Source organism: Macaca nemestrina, chromosome 4 (genome assembly GCF_043159975.1).
Source record: "Macaca nemestrina isolate mMacNem1 chromosome 4, mMacNem.hap1, whole genome shotgun sequence".
Taxonomy (NCBI): Eukaryota; Metazoa; Chordata; class Mammalia; order Primates; family Cercopithecidae; genus Macaca; species Macaca nemestrina.
The window spans coordinates 19,756,175-19,780,259 of record NC_092128.1 but is presented as its reverse complement, the minus strand read 5'-3'; the positions used below and the strand labels follow the sequence as shown (position 1 = coordinate 19,780,259).

At 41.0% G+C, this 24,085-nt stretch overlaps 1 protein-coding gene, 1 long non-coding RNA gene and 1 pseudogene across 11 annotated transcripts in view; 1 reads left to right on the top strand and 2 right to left on the bottom strand.

The window, feature by feature from the left end:
• Positions 1-3,378: 3,378 nt before the first annotated feature.
• LOC139362719 (uncharacterized) lies at positions 3,379-10,554 on the bottom strand. Its single transcript, XR_011621919.1, has 3 exons — positions 10,540-10,554; positions 4,922-5,011; positions 3,379-3,640 (listed from the first exon to the last, which is right to left on the bottom strand). It is a non-coding gene; the product is annotated as an uncharacterized lncRNA (long non-coding RNA).
• LOC139362485 (large ribosomal subunit protein eL43-like) lies at positions 6,085-10,196 on the bottom strand (annotated as a pseudogene).
• Positions 10,555-10,821: 267 nt separating the features above from the next.
• The window catches only part of LOC105471299 (ubinuclein 2), a 100,726-nt gene continuing 87,462 nt past the window's right edge, over positions 10,822-24,085 (top strand). For 5 of the 10 annotated variants that reach the window (XR_981071.3, XR_981070.3, XR_981069.3 and 2 more), the window contains exons 1-2: positions 10,824-11,618; positions 17,552-17,644. Coding sequence is in view for 7 of the 10 variants with exons in the window: in XM_071094394.1 (XP_070950495.1) it covers positions 11,151-11,618; positions 17,552-17,644 (561 nt within the window). In the remaining 3 variants the exon portion in view is untranslated. Of the gene's footprint in view, positions 11,619-11,773; positions 12,126-17,551; positions 17,645-24,085 lie in introns of those variants that run through there. The other 5 variants (XM_071094395.1, XM_011723703.2, XM_071094396.1 and 2 more) reach the window with 4 other exon arrangements.

Here is a 24,085-nt window from a genome sequence, read left to right as displayed (position 1 = left end):
TGACCCATGGTTACAACCTCATGAACCTATTCAAGACTAAATCGGCTGGGTGCGGTGGCCCATGCCTGTAATCCCAGCACTTTGGGAGGCTGAAGCAGGTGGATCACCTGAGGTCAAGAGTTCAAGACCAGCCTGGCCAACATGGTGAAACTCTGTCTCCACTAAATATACAAAAAAAAAAAAAGATAGGTGGGCGTGGTGGCAGCCACCTGTAATCTCAGCTACTGGGGAGGCTGAGGCAGGAGAATCACTTGAACCTGGGAGGCAGAGGTTGCAGTGAGCCAAGATCGTGCCATTGCACTCCAGCCTGGGTGACAAGAGTGAAACTCCATCTCAAAAAAAACAAAACAAACAAACAAAAAGGACTAAATCTACTATTAATTTATTATTTCACTAATTCCAGCACAATTTGCAACAAAACAAGTTTTGCTCGAGGGAACTGTTCAACATTAATTAAAAAACAAAATTATTATACTTTATAAGCATAAAACCCGAATAGTACATAAAATGTCCATTATAAGTTCACAGTATAAACAAATGGTGGTATATTCATAAATGGAATACTATACAGCAGGAAAAAGGATAAACGACTGATGATATGCAGTAACATGGATGAATTCAAAACCATTGTGTTGAGAGAAAGAAGCCAGACATAATATATAAATACATACTGCAATGATTCCATGCACATAAGGTTCAAGAACAGGCAAAACTTATCTGTGGTGATGGATGTCAGACTGGAGGTTACCTCTGGGAGCATATGGAACACAAAGGGGAAAGATGGACCTTTAGAAGTAATGGAAATCTTATACATCTTGAATGGATAGTGGTTAAAGGAATGTGTGCAAAGGGTAAAATTCACCAAGTGGTGTGCATCTTTCTGTATGTCTAGAATCCCTTAATTTTTTTTTTTTTTTTTTTTTTTTTTTTTTTTTTTTTTTTTTGAGACGGAGTCTCGCTCTGTCGCCCAGGCTGGAGTGCAGTGGCCGGATCTCAGCTCACTGCAAGCTCCGCCTCCCGGGTTCACGCCATTCTCCTGCCTCAGCCTCCCGAGTAGCTGGGACTACAGGCGCCCACAACCGCGCCCGGCTAATTTTTTTGTATTTTTAGTAGAGACGGGGTTTCACCGTGGTCTCGATCTCCTGACCTTGTGATCCGCCCGCCTCGGCCTCCCAAAGTGCTGGGATTACAGGCGTGAGCCACCGCGCCCGGCCCCAATTTTTTTTTTTTCAGACAGAGTCTCACTGTGTCACCCAGGCCTGGAGGGCACAATCTCCACCCAACCAATTCTCCTGCCTCAGTCTCCCAAGTAGCTGGGACTACAGGTGCAAGCCACCATGCCAGGCTTTTTTTTTTTTTTTTTTTTTTTTTTGAGATGAAGTCTCACTCTGTCACCCAGGCTGGAGTGCAGTGATGCAATCTCGGCTCACTGCCAGCTCCACCTCCCAGGTTCATGCCATTCTCCTGCCTCAGCCTCCTGAGTAGCTGGAACTACAGGTGCCCACCACCATGCTCGGCGAATTTTTTGTATTTTTAGTAGAGATGGGGTTTCATCGTGTTAGCCAGGATGGTCTCAATCTCCTGACCTCGTGATCCACCTGCCTCAGCCTCCCAAAGTGCTGGGATTACAGATGTGAGCCACAGCACGAAGTTTTTTTATTTTTATTTTTTTTGTGTGTGTGTATTAACTAGTTATGGGGTTTCACCATATTGGCCAGGCTGGTCTCGAACTCCTGACCACAGGTGATCCTCCTGTCTTGGCCTCCCAAAGTATGGGGATTACAGGCATGAGCCACTGCGCCTGCCTAAAAATTTTAAAAGATGCAAATGTGCTGCTATGAGAGTTTGCCCCAAGGCTAAACAAGCACAACTGGGCTGTCTCCATAGTTAAATCTGTGGGTCTGTCTTCTGTTTCTAAAACTGGGCCACGTAATATCCCTTTTGAGATCAGTTCTCAGTGTTGTGAATATACATGAAGAGATTTTTAAAAATAAATTCTTATATACATACACATACATACATGCATATACAAATAATACAGTAGTTCTCCCTTTTAACAAAATGTTCCTCTTTCTATCCTAATGGTAGTATATTAAATAATAGTCTGCATATTCCTTTTTTCACTTAAGAATAGATTTTGGTAATCAACTTTTTAAAAGATTGCATAGAATTTGATTGCATGGATTTACTCAAAATAAGAGAAATGTACAACAAAATCATTTTTTGAAATTTATGCCGGCCGGGTGCGGTGGCTCAAGCCTGTAATCCCAGCACTTTGGGAGGCTGAGACGGGCGGATCACAAGGTCAGGAGATCGAGACCATCCTGGCTAACACAATGAAACCCTGTCTCTACTAAAAAAAAATACAAAAAACTAGCCGGGCGAGGTGGCAGGCGCCTGTAGTCCCAGCTACTTGGGAAGCTGAGGCAGGAGAATGGCGTAAACCCGGGAGGCAGAGCTTGCAGTGAGCTGAGATCCGGCCACTGCACTCCAGCCCGGGCGACAGAGCGAGACTCCGTCTCAACAAAAAAAAAAAAAAAAAAGAAAGAAAGAAATTTATTAGTTTTTGGCAAAGATTAAAACATTTGATAACATAAGTTGCCAAGGATATTGAGAAATAGAGACCCTCATGTATTGCCAGTGGAATATAAATCAGTACTTTCTATGGAAGGCAATTTATCAAAGTTGGAAATACACATATTATTTGGTTCGGCAATTGAGTTAGGTTGAACATATTTCACTGGTTTAAGAGCCTTATATTTCCCTTCCTGTGAACTATTTGTTCATATCTTTTGCCATTTTTTCTAAGATGTTATTGTTGTTTCTATGATCTGTAGGAGTTCTTTATAGATTAGGGAAATTTACTCTTTGTGAAATGTATTGTAAATTTTTTTTCCAGTTTCATCATTAGTCTTTTGATTAATGCTGTTTAAGCTGTTGAAATTATCAATCATACTTGGAAAGGCCTTTCTTAGTCTATGTTTTTTTAATCTCAGCCAATTTCTTCTAGAAATATTATGACTTCTTTTTTATATTTAAAACATTTATTCACTAGAAATTTATCCTTTTGTAAGGTGTGAGATACAATTTTATTCTAGTCTAGATAATTATCTGTTTGTCTTAAACCATTTTTATTCTAGTCTAGATAATTATCTGTTTGTCTTAAACCATTTATTGAATAATCTAAACTTTCCTCACTGATTTGAGATCCTTGCATATTCAACCAGAAAAAGACAGGAACCATAATGGAAATATGAATGATGATTATAAACAGGCAATTTACACAGGAAGAAACTTAAAAGACTAGCAGATATATGAAGAGATGCTCAAATTCCTTAGTCATCAGAGCAGTGCAAATTAAAATAATAATGAATGGCAGAAATTAAACTGTATTTATTTGTAGCAATACGGTGGGAGAAGAGGAGGTGATACAGGAACCCTAACACCACTGGCGTGACCATTTTGGAGAATAGTCTCTTAATGTGTACACATGCCTGAAGATCCAGTGGTTCTTTCCTGGGTCTGTGTCCAAAGTAAATTCTCATATAGACTCAAAGAGCACATGACTGAGGATGTTCATAGTTGCACTGTGGTGGTGGTGGGGCTAGGGGGTAGTTGGAGGCAATCCAAGCATCCATCACTGAGGAAGTAAACAGGCAAAATATGCAATTGCAGATTACTACTCAAAAGTTGTAAAAAAAAAAAAAGTTGTAAACTGAATATATTATACACAGCAGCATGAGTGGATATTCAAAATATGGTGTTGAGCAAAAAAGGAAACAGAATGAGATATATAACACAATAACAAACTTACAAATTTAAAATATATACATGTAAAATAATAATATATACAAGGTCACATACAAAAAGTTAAAATTGGCCGGGCACGGAGGCTCACATCTGTAATTCCAGCACTTTGAGAGGCCGAGGTGGGCGGATCACCTGAGGTTAGGAGTTCAAGACCAGCCTGGTCAACATGGCAAAAACTCATCTCTACTAAAAATACAAAAATTAGCCAGGCATGGTGGCAAATGCCTATAATCCCAGCTACTCGGGAGTCTGAGGCAGGAGAATCGCTTGAACCAAGGAGGCAGAGGTTGCAGTGGGCCAAGATTGCGCCACTGCACTGCAGCCTGGGCGACAGAGTGAGACTCTGTCTCAAAAAAAAAAAAAAAAAAAAAGTTGAAATTGTAGAATTTTTGCCATTGGAGGCAATGAATGAAAATAAAGAGGAATTTCAAAGAGAGAGAAAAAGACTGATGATGATAATGTGCCACAAACTGTGAAATATGATTAATTCAACCTTCTTTGCCTGAAGTGAAAATTAAAAATAAAAAGCTCATTAAGGTTACCAATCTCTCTGCTCTCATCTTACTAGAATTCTTGGTAGCATTCAACAGTTAGTTGGCTACTCCTACTTTCTTGAAATGTGTTTGTTGTAAGATCATGTCACTTTTCTACTGAAAATTTTCCCAATGGCTTCTGGTTTCATTTACAGTAAGATCCAAACTTTTTGTTTTTGTTTTTATTTTTGAGACAGGGTCTTGCTCTGTTGCCCAGACTGGATTGCAATGTTACGATCACAGCTCATTGTAGCCTCAACCTCCTGGGCTCAAGCAATCCTCCCACCTCAGCCTCCTGAGTAGCTGGGACTACAGGTGTGTGCCACCAAGCCTGGCTAATTTTTTTATTTTTAGAGACAGGTCTCATTATGTTGCTCAGTCTGGTTTCGAACTTCAGGGCTCAAGTGATCCTCCTGCCTCGGCCTTCCAAAGCGCTAGGATTATAGGTGTGAGCCACCATACCTGGCCAGATCCAATCTGTGCCATTCCATGACCTGGCCCTTCGCTCCCTCTCAGATTCCATCTTTGCCCACCCTGCTCACTGCACTTTGGTCACCCTCACCTTTCTTCCAACTCACCAAATCACTCCCTCCATAGGCTTTGTGCTTGCTTTTCTTTCTCTCTGATACTCTTCCTTTGGATCTTCACAGGGCATTTTGGTCTTTAAACTTAAATGTTGTCAAGAAGGGATAAGTAACTTGATCTCACAGGGTATTTTATTATGTATTTATTTATTTGCTAAACAAAACAAGAGTGCCTGATCTGACCTTACAGCATTACAGTTAAATAATATTAAAGGTATTTTGGCCGGGCGCGGTGGCTCACGCCTGTAATCCCAGCACTTTGGGAGGCCGAGGCGGGCGGATCACAAGGTCAGGAGATCGAGACCATCCTGGCTAACACTGTGAAACCCCGTCTCTACTAAAAATGCAAAAAATTAGCCGGGCGAGGCGGCGGGCGCCTGTAGTCCCAGCTACTCGGGAGGCTGAGGCAGGAGAATGGCGTGAACCCAGGAGGCGGAGCTTGCAGTGAGCCGAGATCGCGCCACTGCACTCCAGTCTGGGCGACTAAGCGAGACTCTGTCTCAAAAAAAAAAAAAAAAAAATAATAATAATAATAATAATATTAAAGGTATTTTGACTTTGTATTCTACAGGAATTGACTTTGACCTCTTCTCAGCTTCCTTGAAGGGCCCCCACTACCCAACAAAAGCATTTTGGATTTTCCAAATTTACATGGAAATGCATAAGTAGGTGTGCTCTATTCCTAGTCCCCAGTAACAAAATTACTTTCTCATCACCTGCTCAGTCTCTACTGGAAGAGACCGAACTAACTTTCAAATTGGTAATTGCAGCCAATTAGAAGTTTGTGAAACAGTTTTGAGAGTCACAAGCAGCATTTTAAAAACATGCAATATATTACCGTAGAATCTCATGGAAAATGTCAGTGTACCACACTGATCCTTATCCAGGAATACAGACACTTTAACTGCTGATGAAGAGAAGGACAGGGAGGGAAGGGTGACTGCAGTCACTGGAACTCCTAGGTTCCTTTGTTGGACAGGTAACATTGTACAGCCTAATTTTAGGTTATCACAACTATCCGTGACTTATGAAATGAAGTAAAGGAGAATTTCATTCGGTGATTAAAAAAACTCATAATTTTCAACTGGGATACACTGAAGAGCTTTAGGTATGTTTTTGGGAAAACACCATCATGTGTGTTGTGTGTGTGACGTGTGTGTGAACTATGAGATATTAATCAAACTAGTATAAATTGCTCTCAAATAGATTGCTTTATTATTAGAAGAAAAAGGAATAAGAAAGTGAAAAATACAGAAACATATTCCAATTTAGCTGCTGGGTCTGGAATTATAGTGGAAATATTGAGAAAATGTTAACTCTATCATCAAACATTGACTTTACATCTCATTCTAAAAAGAAAAAGCACTTTTCCTGCAAATAAAAGCTTAATACCTTCAAAATTAAAAGGACATCTAAGGCTGGGCGTGGTGGCTCACACCTGTAATCCCAGCACTTTGGGAGGTCGAGGTGGGCGGATCATGAGGTCAGGAGTTCGAGACCAGTCTGGCCAACACACTGAAACCCTGTCTCTAAAAATACAAAAATACAGAATTTTCTAAAAATTTCTAAAAATACAAAAATTAGCTGGGCGTGGCGGTGCGTGCCTGTAATCCCAGCTACTCAGGAGGTGGAGGCAGGAGAATTGCTTGAACTTAGGAGGCGGAGGTTGCAGTGAGCCAAGATAGCACCACTGCACTCTAGCCTGGGCAACAGAGCAAAAAGAATCCATCTGGGGAAAAAAATAAAAGGATATCTGAAAATTTAGCATGATGAACTTGTCGATAAACCCCTCCTATATGTTCCTAAAAAAGGAGGGGGGTAGAGTTATTGACACAATTTCTCAGTTTTTCCACAAATCTTTTTAATTTTTTTTGTTACATAAATTAACCCATTTATTATAGGCTAGTGATGTCTCAAAGAGTAGAGGAGCGTCTACTGGTCTTTCAATTGCTTCAGTTCTTTACCTTGATAGCGGAAGTGGTATTGTAGGTCCAGACAATGTGGTTCCTGCATGAAGACACCGCTACTGTCTTCATACAGGAACCACAGTGCCAGATCCCCACAGCTCATCTCTGCATCTTGGTTTTGCCACAGAAAAGAGCAAATGTACTTGGAGTGCTGGCTGATTTCAATTTTCTTCACCATTTTCCGGAGGGAGGCCCCACAGCGGGTCCTATATTTACCAACGATTCCAACTTCTTGGTTCAGCCATGTCACCGTGAACTATGACCCAGCTCAGAGAGCTATTCCACAAATCTTAAGGAGAAAGACAATCAGTGTGCAAAAGAAATATGGGTCATAGTAAGTGCTGAAAAACTGCATCCGGTATTTATGGGTATGGTGCACATGCTTTCAGTGACAAATCAGCTGATAAATGAAAAACTATACTTCTTGGCAAAAACACAGTATCAGTGTATTACCTACCACAGAATATTTACAGCAACAATAACTATGATGTAGTAACAGTCCAACTTGCTAAGAGTACTAATACTGAAAGTTGCATAATATTTTTATGCCAGATATGTGTAGCAAGATAATTTTATAGAGGAATTATTGACTGTATAGAGAAAAATATATTCAGAATTTTAAAATAGTTCCCTTGGCCTCCATCACGGCAAGTAGTAGCAGCATCAGGGCGGCAGCAGTGATCAGAATGCGGTGAGGGAGATCGTGGACATTCTGTTTGTAGTCCCAGTTACTCCGGAGGCTGAGGCAGGAGAATGGCGTGAACCCGGAAGGCGGAGCTTGCAGTGAGCCGAGATCCTGCCACTGCACTCCAGCCTGGGCGACAGAGCAAGACTCCATCTCAAAAAAAAAAAAAAAAAAAAAAAAAAAGAAAAAGAAAAAAGAAAAAAAAGAAAAAAAGAGAGATTTCAAAAATTCTGAATATTGGCTTACTGGAAACTCTGGCTATTTGTGTACAGCTTTGTGAGCAAGAACTTAACCCAGAATTAATTAATAATCAAGGAAATATCACTGGTTATTAAGGAGCTTCGAAAGACTACCAAAGCACTAAAGGCTGCTGAAAACATGACAAGCTAACTTTCTGGAGAAATCCTGATATGTCGAGCTCTTCAAGAGGATTTGAAGACTGCGTTGTAATCAAGAATGTACAGTGAAACTACTGCATGCAGCAGTGTAGAAAAATTGTCCTTTTTAAAAGAATTATAGAATCATAGCTTTATAAATCAGTGGGAAAGTGGCTTATAGAGCGAACTATCAGGTGTGTTCACATTGCATCTTACTCACTTTTTAAAATGGCACCAATGTATTGGCATTGCTATGTTTATATTTAGCATTCCTTATTTATAGCTCTAATAGCTTTAATTTTCTGAGCAGTTTATTACATGTTTATATCTGCTATGCCTGGCTGAAGTATGGTGGAACCCATTAGTAATACGGTGTGGTGGTTATATGACTTGACGTTTCCTTTATAAACTAATTTTGAATTGTTTATGCACAATAACTATGGATTTATGTTGTACTCTAACAGGATTTCAGCCACCATTTGTGAATTTTGATTTAGGTTCATTATATCAGAATCTTGTGTTTTAAATTAAGAACATGGAAAACACTTCTTGTAATCTGCCCTTTAACAAAGAACATAGAGTTTTCAGTTTGTTGGGCAGTTAATAGGGTGAACCAGATCATTTTTATTGATTTAAAAAATTAATTTGATTAAACTTGGTATTTTATGAAGAGAATAAATTATTACAGCTTAGTACTTCATTTACACAGAAAAATGATTGTGAGGTATGAAATTTATCATGATATTGGACTAAGATTAAAGAAGAATTTATTGCTATGAAGAACATGCATATGCATTATTACTATTCACGACAGCCTATATATCTGAACTAGGGTTTTCAATTTTGATCAGTTTAGAAAAGAAAAAGATCGGCCAGGCGCGGCGGCTCAAGCCTGTAATCCCAGCACTTTGGGAGGCCGAGACGGGCAGATCACGAGGTCAAGAGATGGAGACCATCCTGGCTAACACGATGAAACCCCGTTTCTACTAAAAAATACAAAAAAAAAAACCCCAAAAAACCCAAAAAACTAGCCGGGCGAGGTGGCGGGCGCCTGTAGTCCCAGCTACTCGGGAGGCTGAGGCAGGAGAATGGTGTAAACCCGAGAGGCGGAGCTGAGATCCAGCCACTGCACTCCAGCCTGGGCGACAGAGTGAGACTCCGTCTCAAAAAAAAAAAAAAAAAGAAAAAAGAAAAGAAAAAGATCAGGCGCCACAGTGGATCAGATGTTCATGTACCACTGTCCTCACGAATACTGGAGTGCAATAAACCTATGAACAGGCAAGAACTTCCATGGCGTTAAAGAAAATCTTTCCTAATGTGCTTCTATATGATATTAACATTTTTTTCTACACTGTATAACAAAATATTTTATATTAACTCTGTTGCGTCTGTTGCTTTTACTTTATCCTAAGCAGTAGGTAAGTATTGTGAAACTTGTATTTCAGATATGCACATATGTGTTATGTATATATGGGTGTACATTCTGGGTTACAGTGTAAAATTTCTTACTGTGGGTTGTGGATCAAAAAGTTGGAAAACTCAGTGGGTTAGAAGTTAGAAGATAATGTTGGACAAGTAACACACCTGTACTAGGATTTGGCCCACAGACCATCAGTTTGCAGTCTCTGAGCTAAACTGTGGAGGATATTGAACATGAGTATACATTCATAGAACTTAGTTTGTAGGTAAGTTGCAGCCAGAGCAGAGAATGATATAATAAAAACTCTTTTAGAGATATTAATATGACCCCGTCTCAAGACTGGCGGGGATAGAGACTGAAGGCAGGTCATTTAAGTATCACAAAGACAATCTAAAAATGAGACCCGAATTCGTAATCAGAAAAGGAGCAATGGGGAAGGAGATAACGGAGGTAAAACATGGTGCTGAGGAGAAAAGATAGGGTTTTAGAGTTGGGAGAGATCTTTGGAATCATAGATTTCATCACCATCTTCGTCCAAGTAGGGAAAGTAATAGGAGAGGAAAAAATAGTACCCTCTCAGAATTTGTCTATGACGTCACAGACTTAATAAAAGAGCTTTCAACAGTTAATCCAGTTAATGCAATTAACAGAAGGCTTGGATGTGAAGGGCGACCCCTCAAATTTACTTTTTATTCAATGGATTAAAATGGCCAGTAATTCTCATCCTTTCAGACCTGACTTCCAATTAATTAATTACAAGTGAGCCTATGGGGCGTGCCCAATCAATTCCTTCCCCAACCTGAAATGGGTCCTTTAGCATTCTTTTAAACAGTACGTTTCCTGAAATACCACCAAACCCTCTTAAGAAGTTTTCTGTGATTTCAACAGTTTAGGCCTTCTGAATGAGCCCAGAACTCTTCACCTGCTTGTTAATTTTCCAACTGCAAAGCGTTATTGAACATTTAATGACCCTGCCCCACGCAACGCCCACTGCGGCCGGGCGAGGGAAACCAGAGTAGGTCGAGGAAGGGGAGGCCTGCGCTTTCGGGAGGGAAGCCGCTGGGGCTAGTCGGGCTGAAGGTGGGCACTTCCTTTTTTCCCTCAATACTTAAGGCTACGGGGACACAGGCCTGGCAGGCACGACGGCCGGCGCGTCTGTCCACCTTTGCCCAGAGTCCGCCTTGAATAATCAGCTAACAACCCCAGTTCCCTTGAATCCAGCGCGGGAGACCCGGCGCCATGGCTAGGTCGGTCTCAGGCACATCCCGATGCTCGCCCCGGGAAGCTCCTGGAGCGCCTCTGGTTTCCGGGTACGAATAGGAAGCTGCTCGGGAAACCCCAGAACCCTCCCTTTGAGAAAGGGTGCAGACGGCGTCTCCGTTTCCACGGAAACAGGCCGAGCCATGTCGTCACTTCCGCCGACCTGTCTGGACGCCAGACTGTTGGGAGGAAAAGAGGAAAACTGAGCAACAGCCACGACAGTGGACGCGAGCGTCTCCTCTGTGCGCATGCGCCCGCTCAGCGGCCTGCTTCTATTTATGTGGGGGATCCAACATGGCGGCCGCGGCGACCCTGGCGATGGCGGTGAAGCCCATCAGAACGTAGTAGCGGGGAAGGGGACGCGGTCCGCACTCACCGTGGCGTCGGCGGAGACGGCTGAGGGTGGTGGAGGGAAGAAAAGCGACGGAGAGCAAGAGGAAGGGCGGGCAGGCACGCAGCGCGGCGTAGAAGCGAGCGCCGGCTCGAGCTAAAGCAGAGGGCCAGAACAGTGGGGATGGCGGAGCCGCGCAGAGTAGCGTTCATTAGCTTGTCACCGGTGCGGCGGCGCGAGGCCGAGTACCCGGGGCCCGAGCGCGAGCCCGAGTACCCCCGCGAACCCCCCCGGCTGGAGCCGCAGCCGTACCGCGAGCCGGCCCGGGCGGAGCCGCCGGCCCCGCGGGAGCCTGCCCCCCGCTCGGACGCGCAGCCCCCGCCGCGGGAGAAGCCGCTCCCCCAGCGCGAGGTCAGCCGCGCCGAGCCGCCCATGTCGCTGCAGCGCGAGCCCCCGCGGCCCGAGCCGCCGCCGCCGCTCCCGCAGCTGCCCTTGCAGCCGCCTCCGCCGCGGGAGTCGGCTTCCCGGGCTGAGCAGCCGCCGCGGCCGCCGAGGGAGACGGTGCGCCTGGAGCTGGTGCTCAAGGACCCCACCGACGAGAGCTGCGTGGAGTTCAGTTACCCGGAGCTGCTGCTGTGCGGAGAACAACGGGTACAGAAGATTCCTCCCTCCTGCCCCAGACCCCGAGAGCCTCAGGACCCGCCGTCTTCCCCAGCTGGTTTGCACCTTGGGACGCCCACCGAGCGCGTCCGGGTCGCCCCGAGGGTGGGGTGCGGGGGGCCGGGGCCGAGCGGGTGGACGGGGCGGTGAGCGCTGCTTCCTCCACTCCCTGGGGTGGCCGAGGCTCTCACCCGGCCGCACCGAATCCCCAAACCCCCGGCGCTCGCTCCCAACGCCGCGCCGAGCCTGTTTTCTTGTGCACTTTCCGGAACCTCAGATTTTCCTTCTTTCCTTTCTGCACCCCACACAAAATCCTGGGGCCCTGCAGGCCGTGTGGCTGGGTTCTCCCTGTGGCGCTACAGCTGTCGTTCCAGTAGAAAGGAAGAGAAAACCTTGGGGGACACGCCCCCCAGTCTGAAGCAGAGAGATTGTGTAACCCCTCTCGTATCATCCTCATCCTCATCACTGTTTGTTTTGCTGGGCGCCGTGGCTGCTGAGGTGTGCTTGCGTGCCTGTGATATTTTTCTTAATCGAAGGGAATTTAAGAATAATTAAAGGTTTTCAGAGACTAAGGATCCCACTTTAGGAATGGAGAAGTGGGTTAGTTAATCTGGTTACTAATTTTTCTCTCGTGTTGGTATTGGAAAACCTTTTTAGCTTTCCTTTTTTGTGGAGTTTGTTCATATTGTAATTGAATGGGAAGGTGTCTCCTGTTTTATTTGACACCTACCCGTCATATTATTTAAATGTATTATCATTAGTTTATAGAAGAACATTGTACTCGGCCTTTGTAATTTTCGGAGGATGATGAGAAAAATCTCAGCTTTGAATTTTTTAAAACAATTGAAAATATATAGGTATGCTTTTGATGTAAGAGGTGAACAATGGAGAAAGGATAGGGCTTATGTTGGTAATTGTAATTTTTATTGTTGTGGGTTGGTGGATCTTCAGAAGTAAGTTAGAAAAGGAAATGATAGATTAACAGTAAAGAAAGAGAACAGTTTTTCTCTGTTGCTTAGCAATTATGCCCGTTATTAGGCTTTGCTTTAGCTTGGGTCTAATGGACTCCAGAAGTCACTTGTTTTTTCATCTTCAACTACCTTTATGGTCAAAATGACTGACTGCTTAGTCACAAAGTATCATGTTGAACAGTTTCACTAGATTTTGTTTACTTTATGGCCAGCTAATGTTTTGATCATTATTTAGAAATGTTGTGTCGTCCAATCATTACAAAATGTTTTAAATCAAAATGAATTGCTTAAAGGTAGAGATCACTTTAGTCACTTCCACATAACATTTTGCTCTTTAGACTCACTTGAGTGCCCCCTCTTTATAAATGTGATGTCACTTTTTTCCCAAAAGAATATTAAAAATATTGGATTGGAGCATTTTCCAAACACTGTATTTGAGCTGCTAATCTAAGTTGGTTTGCAGTTTTTGTAATTTTCATAAATTGCAGGAGAGAAGCATTCTCTTTGTGTAAAAAATACATAGCAATAACTACCTTTACTGAGTTCTTACTGTGTGCTAGACACGGTTCTAAGCACTGCACGTGGTTTTTCTAGTAGTCCTACAGAACTCCATGGGGTAAAATCTATTATCCTCACTTTACAAACGTATGTAATTTTATTAGTACTTCTTTCCATAGTGATATAATTTCTTAGTAAAACAAAATTTCTTAATATTAACTCATATAGTTTAGAGGATTCTGCCAAAATGACGTAAAATGTAAGTCACGGTAGAACTACAAAGACCTTCATTATGTCCCTATTTATGCTGTAATAGTCACACGATGGCAAATTAATAATAGATGTGTATCATTTAATTATAAAAAAGTTTGACACCCTAGCTTTGTTAACTTGGTAACACCAGAACTACTACTTTCGTGTAATGGGAGAAAGAGGAATAATTCCATTTAATTTTTCTGTTTACTTATTAACAATGTAGGTGTCTATTGGCCCAATTTTCTCGTTGTATATCAACCTTCTATCTTTTTTCATATACCTCTGAACAAAACAAAATCCATTGTATATAATCACCTTTGCAACAAAGATTTGCCACATTTTCCTGTGATTGCTGCCAGTGAATACCCTTATTATGCAAGAAAGCATAGAAAACATATGTTTAAGTAAAATTGTCATGGTTTCATGAAGGGAAATCCTAGAAGAGAGACCATCAGAAAGCAAAATGCGAACATTAGAATTGGTCTGGAAAGTTGGTGGTTCCCAAAATTAGAAGAATTAGAGGAGGAAGGACTACATTTTTGAAATAGCCATCTATCAGTAAATAAGATTTTAGTGCCAGATGCTGAAATTGGTAGATGTGGGGCTATTAAAAAACAAAACAAAACAAAAGGTGTATTACATATGGATACCATTCATATGGGTGCATTTAAATCAGTTCCCTTCGTAAATACTAAATGAACAGTAAAACCCTGATTTACTGAAACACAATCAGAAATTTTTCTGTGCTCTATTTTTAATGCGAAAAGCACAATTAATTTGTGCTGGGAAAATACGAAAAACAAAACCACAGGTTAGCTCAACCTTTAAGCTTATTGTCTCTATGCAGTACAGTGCTGTGATTGAGGTGGTTTAGGATGATGACCGGCATTGGAATCATCTCTATCCTGAATGATTAATTTGGTCACCATTTCTGGCTGAAGGGTAATAGTGCATTTTAGAAATAAATTTTGGCAATGATTGATATACAAAAAAAAGGTTTAACTCTTAGTAAACCAGAAAAATCAGTTAACCAGAACACCCATTTGTGAACATGCTTAATTGAACATTTACTGTAAAAAGAAAAATAAGTGTTTATAGTATGTTAATATAACTGTACTATTTGAGAATTCCATGGCATTTCATTGTTTGCATATTTTGGATAAAATTTGTGAAAGAATCTCCTGAAAGTGGTGTTGATGAGTTAAGATCAAAGGACAAAATTACTGCATCAGTTTTGCATGTGGGTAGTTGATAATTTTCAGATATTTTTTCACCTGAAAAAACCAAAAAAGCTTAGTCTTGATTGGGGAAGGGTGTTTATTCTTAACTGTAAAAGAAAAGTGAGTCTGTTTTCTTAAATTTGTTTTTGTAGGCTGTCAAGAGTAAATAAGAGCTGTACTTTTGATACCTACATAAAGTACATAAAATATTTTAGAATGGCATATAAGGTGATTCTTATTAAAAATATAGATCCATAGGTTTATATTTATACATATAAAATGAGTCATACCACAGAGGAAGTATTTGGGCTTCACAGTGCATGAGGGAGCAGTTTGTAATAGACATGGCGATTGCTCACTGTCCTTAACCTGAGCCTCTAGTTAAGGTTATACCTGCCGGGCGTGGTGACTCACGCCTGTAATCCCAGCACTTTGGGAGGCTGAGGTGGGCAGATCATGAGGTCAGGAGATCGAGACCATCCTGGCTAACACGGTGAAACCCTGTCTCTACTAAAAATACAAAAAATTAGCCAGGCAAGTTGGCGGGCGCTTGTAGTCCCAGCTACTCTGGAGACTGAGACAGGAGAATGGCGTGAACCCAGGAGGCAGAGCTTGCGGTGAGCCAAGATCGCACCACTGCTCTCCAGCCTGGGCAACAGAGCAAGACTCTGTCTCAAGAACAAACAAAAAAGGCTATACCCTGGACATGCCTAGGATTCCTTATTATTCTCACTAGTTGATTCCTTTTTGGATCATGTTTATGTTTTTCATTGGTAAAATTTTTTTTGAGGGGTGACGAAGTCTCTCTCTGTCTCCACCAGGCTGGAGTGCGGTGGTGCGATCTCAGGATCTCAGCTCACTGCATCCTCCACCTCCCGGGTTCCAGCAATTCTCTTGTCTCAGCCTCCCAAGTAGCCGGGACTACAGGCAGGTGCCACCACACCCGGCTAGTTTTTGTGTTTTTAGTAGAGACAGGGTTTCACCGTGTTGGCCAGGCTGGTCTTGAACTCCTGACCTCCCAAAGTGCTGGGATTACAGGTGTGAGTCACTGCTCCCGGCCTTTCATTGGTAACTTCTTTTTTTTTTTTTTTTTTTTTTTTTTGAGACGGAGTCTTGCTGTGTCGCCCAGGCTGGAGTGCAGTGGCCGGATCTCAGCTCACTGCAAGCTCCGCCTCCCGGGTTCCTGCCATTCTCCTGCCTCAGCCTCCCGGGTAGCTGGGACCACAGGCGCCGCCACCTCGCCCGGCTAATTTTTTTGTGTTTTTAGTAGAGACGGGGTTTCGCCGTGTTAGCCAGGATGGTCTCGATCTCCTGACCTTGTGATCCGCCCGTCTCGGCCTCCAAAAGTGTTGGGATTACAGGCTTGAGCCACCGTGCCCGGCCTCATTGGTAACTTCTATTGGGGTGAAGTATTCTATAAATTTATTACTTTTTTTTTTTTTTTTTTTTTTTTTGAGACGGAGTCTCGCTCTGTCGCCCAGGCTGGAGTGCAGTGGCCAGATCTCAGCTCACTGCAAGCTCCGCCTCCCGGGTTTACGCCTTTCTCCTGCCTCAGCCTCCCGAGTAGCTGGGACTACAGGCGCCCGCCACCTCGCCCGGCTAATTTTTTTGTATTTTTAGTAGAGACGGGGTTTCATTGTGTTAGCCAGGATGGTCTCGATCTCCTGACCTCGTGATCCGCCCGTCTCGGCCTCCCAAAGTGCTGGGATTACAGGCTTGAGCCACCGCGCCCGGCCAAATTTATTACTTATTACAATGATTTTAAAAATTAATTCTAAAGTTAACTCCTTTAAAGAAGTATCCCTTTATTCTAATGTCCCAAGTGTGATGAATTGTCTCGTATTCATTCTGTCCACATTTTTCTATCATGTTTTTTAGACCAATCACTTATCAACTTTTATATCCAGGATGAAGTATCTCAGTTTCTAAGTGTGCAAATCTTCCTTCTGCATTTTTTCTTGCCCTTCAGAGTCTATTGAATCTGTGTCAGTATTTCAGTTGTAGTATACGTTAATTTTTAATTACCTCAGTCAGTTGTCTGAAATTGGATAAAAGTAGTATTTTTATCCTTGTTTTGGTTTTTTTGTGCATTGAAAACCATATATATGTTTGTATACTAAAGTAGAAGACTTAAGGATGTGATGGCTATTTTTGTTTGTTTTGTTAAATAGATGGTTAATGTGGGCTTCTAGCTCTGTGTTTGTGTGTTTTAAACCATGTATTATAATAAACTTTCACTCTCCCCTACTAGAAGAAAGGCATGGTAATGTAACCTTTTTGCAGCTATTTCTCTTTTCTAGCTTTGTTTAAAAGTAGTGTGTATTCCCTGAATGGATATCCATTGACAGGATATTGGTGATATAATGGTTGTTGATACTGGACCTCAACAGAAAACCTTAGCTGCTATACACACTCAGTGTTAACTCACAGGCAGATGATTAAGTGTTGATTTTAATTAATAATCTAGAGCTCCTTTTAGAAGCATTTCCTGATCAAAGCAGTTAATCTTTGCTAGTGAAGATATCACTCTAGAGCCATAAGTGAGATTTTCATGTTTAGCTAGTGTTCCTGGGGATTTTTTTTCCTTGTTATTTTGGATAAGGTGACCATATGATCATTTTGCAGGTAAAGACAATTTGGATTGTTGAGTTCTTACTCATCAAAACACTATGAAGTGTATATGAGTCCATTACAACTGTAAATATTTTTTACTATGAACCAACTTTTTTTAGTTTTAATACTTCTGACTTACTTGTTAGTATTAGGAAAAGTCTCTTATTGATTAAATTTAAAATATAGTTTCTGAATAATATAATTGTATAACCTATGTTATATATTCTCACTAGTTTATTTCCTTTCGGATCACATTTATTGAAATAGAATTGAAGTGTTTGTTATATAATGATAAATAAATAAACAATAATACTCTTTGTAATACTAATGGATACTTCTGTTTCTTTTCCCATTCACCTTGAATCAGAAGAAGCTCATTCACACAGAAGACCCATTTAATGATGAACATCAGGAGAGGCAAGAGGTGGAAATGTTGGCTAAGAAATTTGAAATGAAATATGTGAGTATAATAAACTGATCACTTTTTTTAGTCCTATTGACCTGTTTCCTTTCTGTGACTGGTCGAGAGGGCCTATAAATATTCGTTGCCTGCCTTACCTTGTTCTCACAAATTGAAACCAAGTGAATGGTTAGATAGTCAAATAAAGATTCCAATAGGCTTGTGATAAAGTAGTCATCATTCATTTTTATGTTTATTTATTTATTTTGGAAACAGGGTCTTGCTCTGGCACCCAGGCTGGAGTGCAGTGGTGCAGTGTTGGCTCACTGCAACCTCTGCCTTCCAGGTTCAAGCGATTCTCATGCCTTGGCCTCCCAAGTAGCTGTGACTACAGGGGCAACACCACACCCAGCTAATTTTTTGTATTTTTAGTAGAGATGGGAATTCACCATGTTGGCCAGGCTGGTCGTGAACTCCTGACCTCAAGTGATCCATCCTGCCAAGTAGCCATCATTTATTATAGTCTTTCTAGAGTCCAGGCAGTTTGCTTTTCATATATTATCTCCAATCTTTGTAACAAAACCACAAGCTAAGTAATATTGACCATATTTTACAGATGAGGAAACTGAGGCTCTGAGTTCAAGATTAAGTAACTGATATAAGGTCACACAGTGGCAAGAGTAAGCTACAGGTCCAGGTCTGTGTAGCTCTAACTCTATTCGCTTTCTGCCACCATCGAGAATGCTATTTTAATTCCCTTGAAATAGTAGTACTCAAACCTTTCTGCCTCTTAAGAGTTTGACAGTGAATATGTGTACTTCTAAGCCCGTAGCATCAGACTCAGAACCAGCATGATACCTCTTTGAAAGTGTCCGGTTTATGCTAAATATTCATGTACATTTTATATTCAGTGCCACAATATATTGGTGTTTGTTTGAATACAAAAATAATTTTTAATTACCTGATTAACTTGCTTAACATTTTTCTCAAATTTTCCAGTATTACTGACTTTGTAGAAAGCCCCACTCCTCACCCCACATTTACACTATGGCTTTAAGTACTCTTGGCACTTTGCTAAAACATAACCCAGTTGAGAAGCAACACTTTACCCCTCTGATTCCTCTGTGAGCATTGAAAATTATCCCACGAGAGGAAGGATATCAGCTCACACTGGCCTAGTCATTCATACTACCCTCAAGATACCACTGGGATCTTGACCCAATCATGCTGGCTCCTTGTAATTAAGAAACCATTTGAGGGTAGAAGAAATAGATGAGAATAGATTGGAATTGAAATCAAGTCCTAGGCCATACTTTGCCATCTTCTAATTGTGTCCTTTTGGTGAGGTTTTTAGCTCTGGGCTACAGTTTTTTTTTTCTCTCTCTCTCTTTTTTTTTTTTTTTTTTAAGACAGAGTCTCTGTCACCCAGGCTGGAGTGCAGTGGTGTGATCTCGGCTTACTGTAACCTCCACCTCCCGGGTTCAAGCAATTCTCCTGCCTCAGCCACCTGAGTAGCTGGGATTACAGGCATGCACCACCATGCCTGGCTAATTTTTGTATTTTTAGTAAAGATGGTTTCACCATGTTGGCCAGGCTGATCTCGAATTCCTGACCTCAAATGATCTGTCCGCCTTGGCCTCCCAAAGAGCTGGGATTACAGGTGTGAGCCACTGGGCCTGGCCAAGGCCACAGTTTTCTTACCTATAAATTGAGAGGTTCAGGTGTTTCAGAGACCCTCTGGTTCTCTATTCTGTGACCATATAATAACAAATTTAAGGATGGACTGATGGGTATTTAAATAGAAGGAATAGCAAAAGTTGTTACACTAATTTGTAGTATTTAATTACAATGTAATACTTTGAGACTATATTATATCATGATATATACATTGTAAAATCCTATAGAATGTATAAATCCTAAAATCCTAACATATATAAATCCTAAAATACTGTGTTTTTTATACAAGTTATACATTGGTTACACTTAATGTTTTAACCAACTAGTACACTTATGTGGCTCAAAATTCAAAAATTAAAAATCTTCCTTTTATTGTATTGCCCACCCATTGAATCCCACTTTCTAGGCAAGTAACATTCCTGTGGTACTAGAGATATATCTCTGTACATATACATCTATTCCTTTCCCACCCCCTTTTGATACATATTATAGAATACTGTACACACTTAAGCTCTTTGCTTTTTATTTACTGCATCTTAGTATGTTTGGGTGGGAGGTCATATCAGGACAAAGTGCTTTCTCTCCATTGCTGTTTCACTGCATGGAACTCTCACACTGTAACCAGTCCCCAAATGATTTAGGTTGTTTTCAAAAATTTGCCCTTATTAATAGTGCTGCAGTAAATTAGTCTGTAAAATGGCATTTTGCACAATTTCAAATTTATCTCTAGGACAGATTCCTAGAAGTAGACGATTCAGGTCGGAGGATTTATGCATTTATAATTTTAGTATATATTACTAAATATATATGTATATTATATATAATATATATATTTAAAATAAATATATATTTAAAATATATATTATACATATATATATATTTAGTATATATTACTAAATCACCAGTTCTACTCCCTCCAGCACTATATCAGAGTGTGTCTTTTTTTGGGGGTTTTTTTTTTTTTTTTTTTTTTTTTTGAGACAGAGTTTCACTCTTGTTGGCCAGGCTGGAGTACAGTGGCGCAGTATTGGCTCACTGCAACCTCCACCTCCAAGGTTCAAGCGGTTCTCCTGCCTCAGCCTCCCAAGTAGCTGGGATTATAGGCACGTACCACCACGCCCAGTTAATTTTTTGTATTTAGTAGAGACAGGGTTTCACCATGTTGGTCAGGCTGGTCTCAAACTCCTCACCTTAGGTGATCCACCACCTTGTCCACCCAAAGTGTTGGGATTATAGTTGTGAGCCACTGCACCCAGCCTAGAGTGTCTGTTTTGCCGTGGGTTACAAAATCAAGGATTAGAATTGCCCTTTGCAAATGGAAAAATTCCTCTTTATAATCCTATAAGTAAAGTGATTCAGTGTATGATACACTGCCTTAAAGTTAGCATTAAGTCTTCTTAGTTAACCCTAGGATAGTATCTGGCATAGAAAGACCAACGTTCTGAAGAAGTTATTTGATGCGTGAAACTGAGTTTCAGTTGACTTAGATATATTCAAGCCTTGTTATTTTATATACAGTGATAAAATATTACTCTTGTTATAATCTAAATTAATGGGCTGTATTTCTTCTCTGGATTTTTATTTTGGTGACTTACTTTCTTATTTCCATTCTAATTAGAGATTTTGTGTACATTAACCAAAAAGCATGCCCAAGTGTTATATCTATGAGTATTAAGTGTGTGTGTGTGTGTGTGTGTGTGTATTTATTTATTTGTTTGGTAGAGACAAGGTCTTGTTGTGTTGCCTAGGCTGGTATTAAACTCCTGAGCTCAAGCGATCCACCTGCCTCAGCCTCCCAAAGTGCTGGGTTTGCAGGTGTGAGCCACTGTACCCAGCCTAAATATATATAAATATATATATATATGGTAATTATTTGGAACCTTTTAAGAAAATCATCAGGCCAAAAGTGACCTGAGAGAAGATAGAGTGTCCTGCTAGGTGCTATAGGCCTAGAACTCTAGGCTATCACAAAATCTCTCTTCAACTACAATAATCTTGATTGGTGTTTGGGGCAGGTGTTGCAGCAGTTGAAAATCAGTGATATCAGAAATTATAGGGAGTATAGGCCAGGCGGGGTGGCTCACGCCTGTAATGCCAGCACTTTGGAAGGCGAGGCGGGCGGATCACCTGAGGTCAGGAGTTCGAGACCAGCCTGACCAACATGGAGAAACGCTATCTCTACTGAAAATACAAAATTAGCCAGGCATGGTGGCACATGCCTGTAATCCCAGCTACTTGGGAGGCTGAGGCAGGAGAATCGCTTGAACCCGGGAGGCGGAGGTTGTGGTGAGCCGAGATCACGCCACTGCACTCCACCCTGGGCAAGGAGAGCGAAACTCCATCTCAAAAAATAAAAAAAAAAGATTTTAGGGAGTATAAAATTGTAAAAAGAGCACCCTGCATTGAATTTATGGGGTTCCCCCCTCCATTGTGTCCTATTTTTATGGCCATGTTCTGTTTCCTGTTATGTTGTTCTTATGTTCAGGTAATGTGACAGTTCATATTCAGCATCAATTACTAAATGGTTTTTTGGGAAAAGATCAATATGACTGTTAAGTACTTAGTTTTACCTAGATTATACTAAATTGGTTGTTGTATATAAATCTTTTTAAATAGCTAAGTCCAAGTTTTGACATTTCTACAACTGTGTAGGCTCCAGATTCGTCTTGATGGTTAGAAAGGAGGCAGGATACAGGTAAAAGAGGCTCCCATACCTCTCTTTATTCCCAGTTAAGGCTCCAGAATGTTTAGGCGAAACATCGTGGTTTTCAATTCAGTTTTTAGATGGTCTCTAGGTAATATATACCTTTTATGAGGCCACTTGTACTCTCTACTCTATACTCTAGAGTAAGATGCTTCGATTTGATGGGTATAGACTTGTTCTCTTGGCCTTCTAGGACATAGGATAACCTATAATTGTTGAAAGATTTCTCTTAGTGATTTTTTTTCTCACCCCATTACCCCAGCCATTCTGAAAGATGATGCTGTCTTAGAATTGGATATAAATTCAGTAATCTAAATGAAAGCACCTAGCACAATACCTTGTGCCTAGCAGGGGCTCAGTTAAGACTATTTGAATCTGAATGACTCTGAATAGGAAGGCATATATTCTGCCAGACATTTATTAATATTCATGAAATCACATTATAACTTTAAAATCTGCTTACTGTGCTATATAGACATTGAATACCATCTTTCACGCTTAGTTCTATGTGGTTTTGGACTCTCAGAGCCCTAGTAGTTTCATATTTGTTTTAAAAGGAAGGGTAAGGGTAGATTTGATAATAGAAAAGTTATTCTGAGCAGTCTTATAAAGGAAACAGTTGACCACAGGGAATAACACTGTTTTTACTCAAAGACAAATTATTCTTCTAAATACTCTTGATTTTCTTGAGACCCTGTCTCTAATAAGAATAATAAAATCGGCCAGGTGAAGTAGCCTATGCCTGTAATCCCAGCACTTTGAGAGGCCGAGGTGGGCAGATCACCTGAGGTCAGGAGTGCAGCCAGCCAGGCCAACGTGGTGAAACCTTTCCATCTCTACTAAAAATACAAAAATTAGCCGGGCATGGTGGTGGGCACCAATAATTCCAGATATTCAGGAGACTGAGGCAGGAGAATCCCTTGAACCCAGGAGGCAGAGGTTGCAGTGAGCCGAGATCGCGCCATTGTACTCCAGCCTGGGCGACAAGAGCGAGACTCCATCTCCCAACAAAAAAAACAGAAAACAAAAACAAACAAAAAAGAAATATATATATTTAAATGAAAAGTCTTGATTTTCTTTTGTATGAGTTGTAAAAGTGATTCTTTCCAGATAATGTTTTAAAGAATGGCAGTATCTTGGAATAACTAATTTCTGATGAGTAACTTCTTCACAGTAAATACTACTTGGCTGAGTGGAAAGAAATATAATTTTATCTTAAAATAATTATGGATTAAACTGTCTTCAAATGTGAAACTGATACCAAGTAGTTGTTTTGAAAGCATTTGTGTACTGTTTCTGGGAGTTGTAAGAAGTCAATTACTCATATTATTGGTTGATCATCCACACTTGCTGAGGGGTTAGAGCTTCCTTGGGAACTTCATAGGCTAGTTTTCCTGTTTGTTTTGGCCTTATGTTAGGCCTGGTCCCTAAGGATCACCTCAATATAGAGCTTTGGGAAAACTTGTTGACACCACCACAAAGTAAATCCTACTTGCAAAACACAAATACCAGTGGATTTAGGGTTTTGTAGACCAATAATGTATGATATTACATGTACAATAAAGACATAAAATAATGTTTTAAAGCAAACTGGGGTAGGGGAGAGAGCCTTAAATAAAGGTCAAGGAGGAATTCCTAGCTCAAATAATAGTTTCTTTATTGAAGTTACCAATTCTAATCACTTGCTGTGACATGCCCTTTTAATTCCTTGGCCTCTTTGAATTGAATAAATTCTCTTCAGCCTTCTTTAATCCCTTAGGAACAATTGAGAATCCGCAGTTTTAGGATATTTAGGAGGAAGGACTGGTATCCATATGTGGTGATTATAGAAATTGTGTATAGTATTTTTGTGCTGTGTAGTCAGCTCTTGGCTATATTTCCACTGCCTTGAAACTCAGCTCCTTTCTATTGGTAGGTTGAAGAAATGGGCATAGATGTAAAGAGATAAGGTGGTGGCAGGGCTGGGACAAATAGGGAGTCTTGTGTCGACAGGATGTTTTCTTCTCACTTGTAGGACTGGAGTGTTTTTTAGCAATCAGGGTCATTCTTGCTCTGTCTACTAGAGGTGATCAATGAATGTTGGTTTTTAGTTTGGTTTACTATTAGCTGGAGGCAATTCG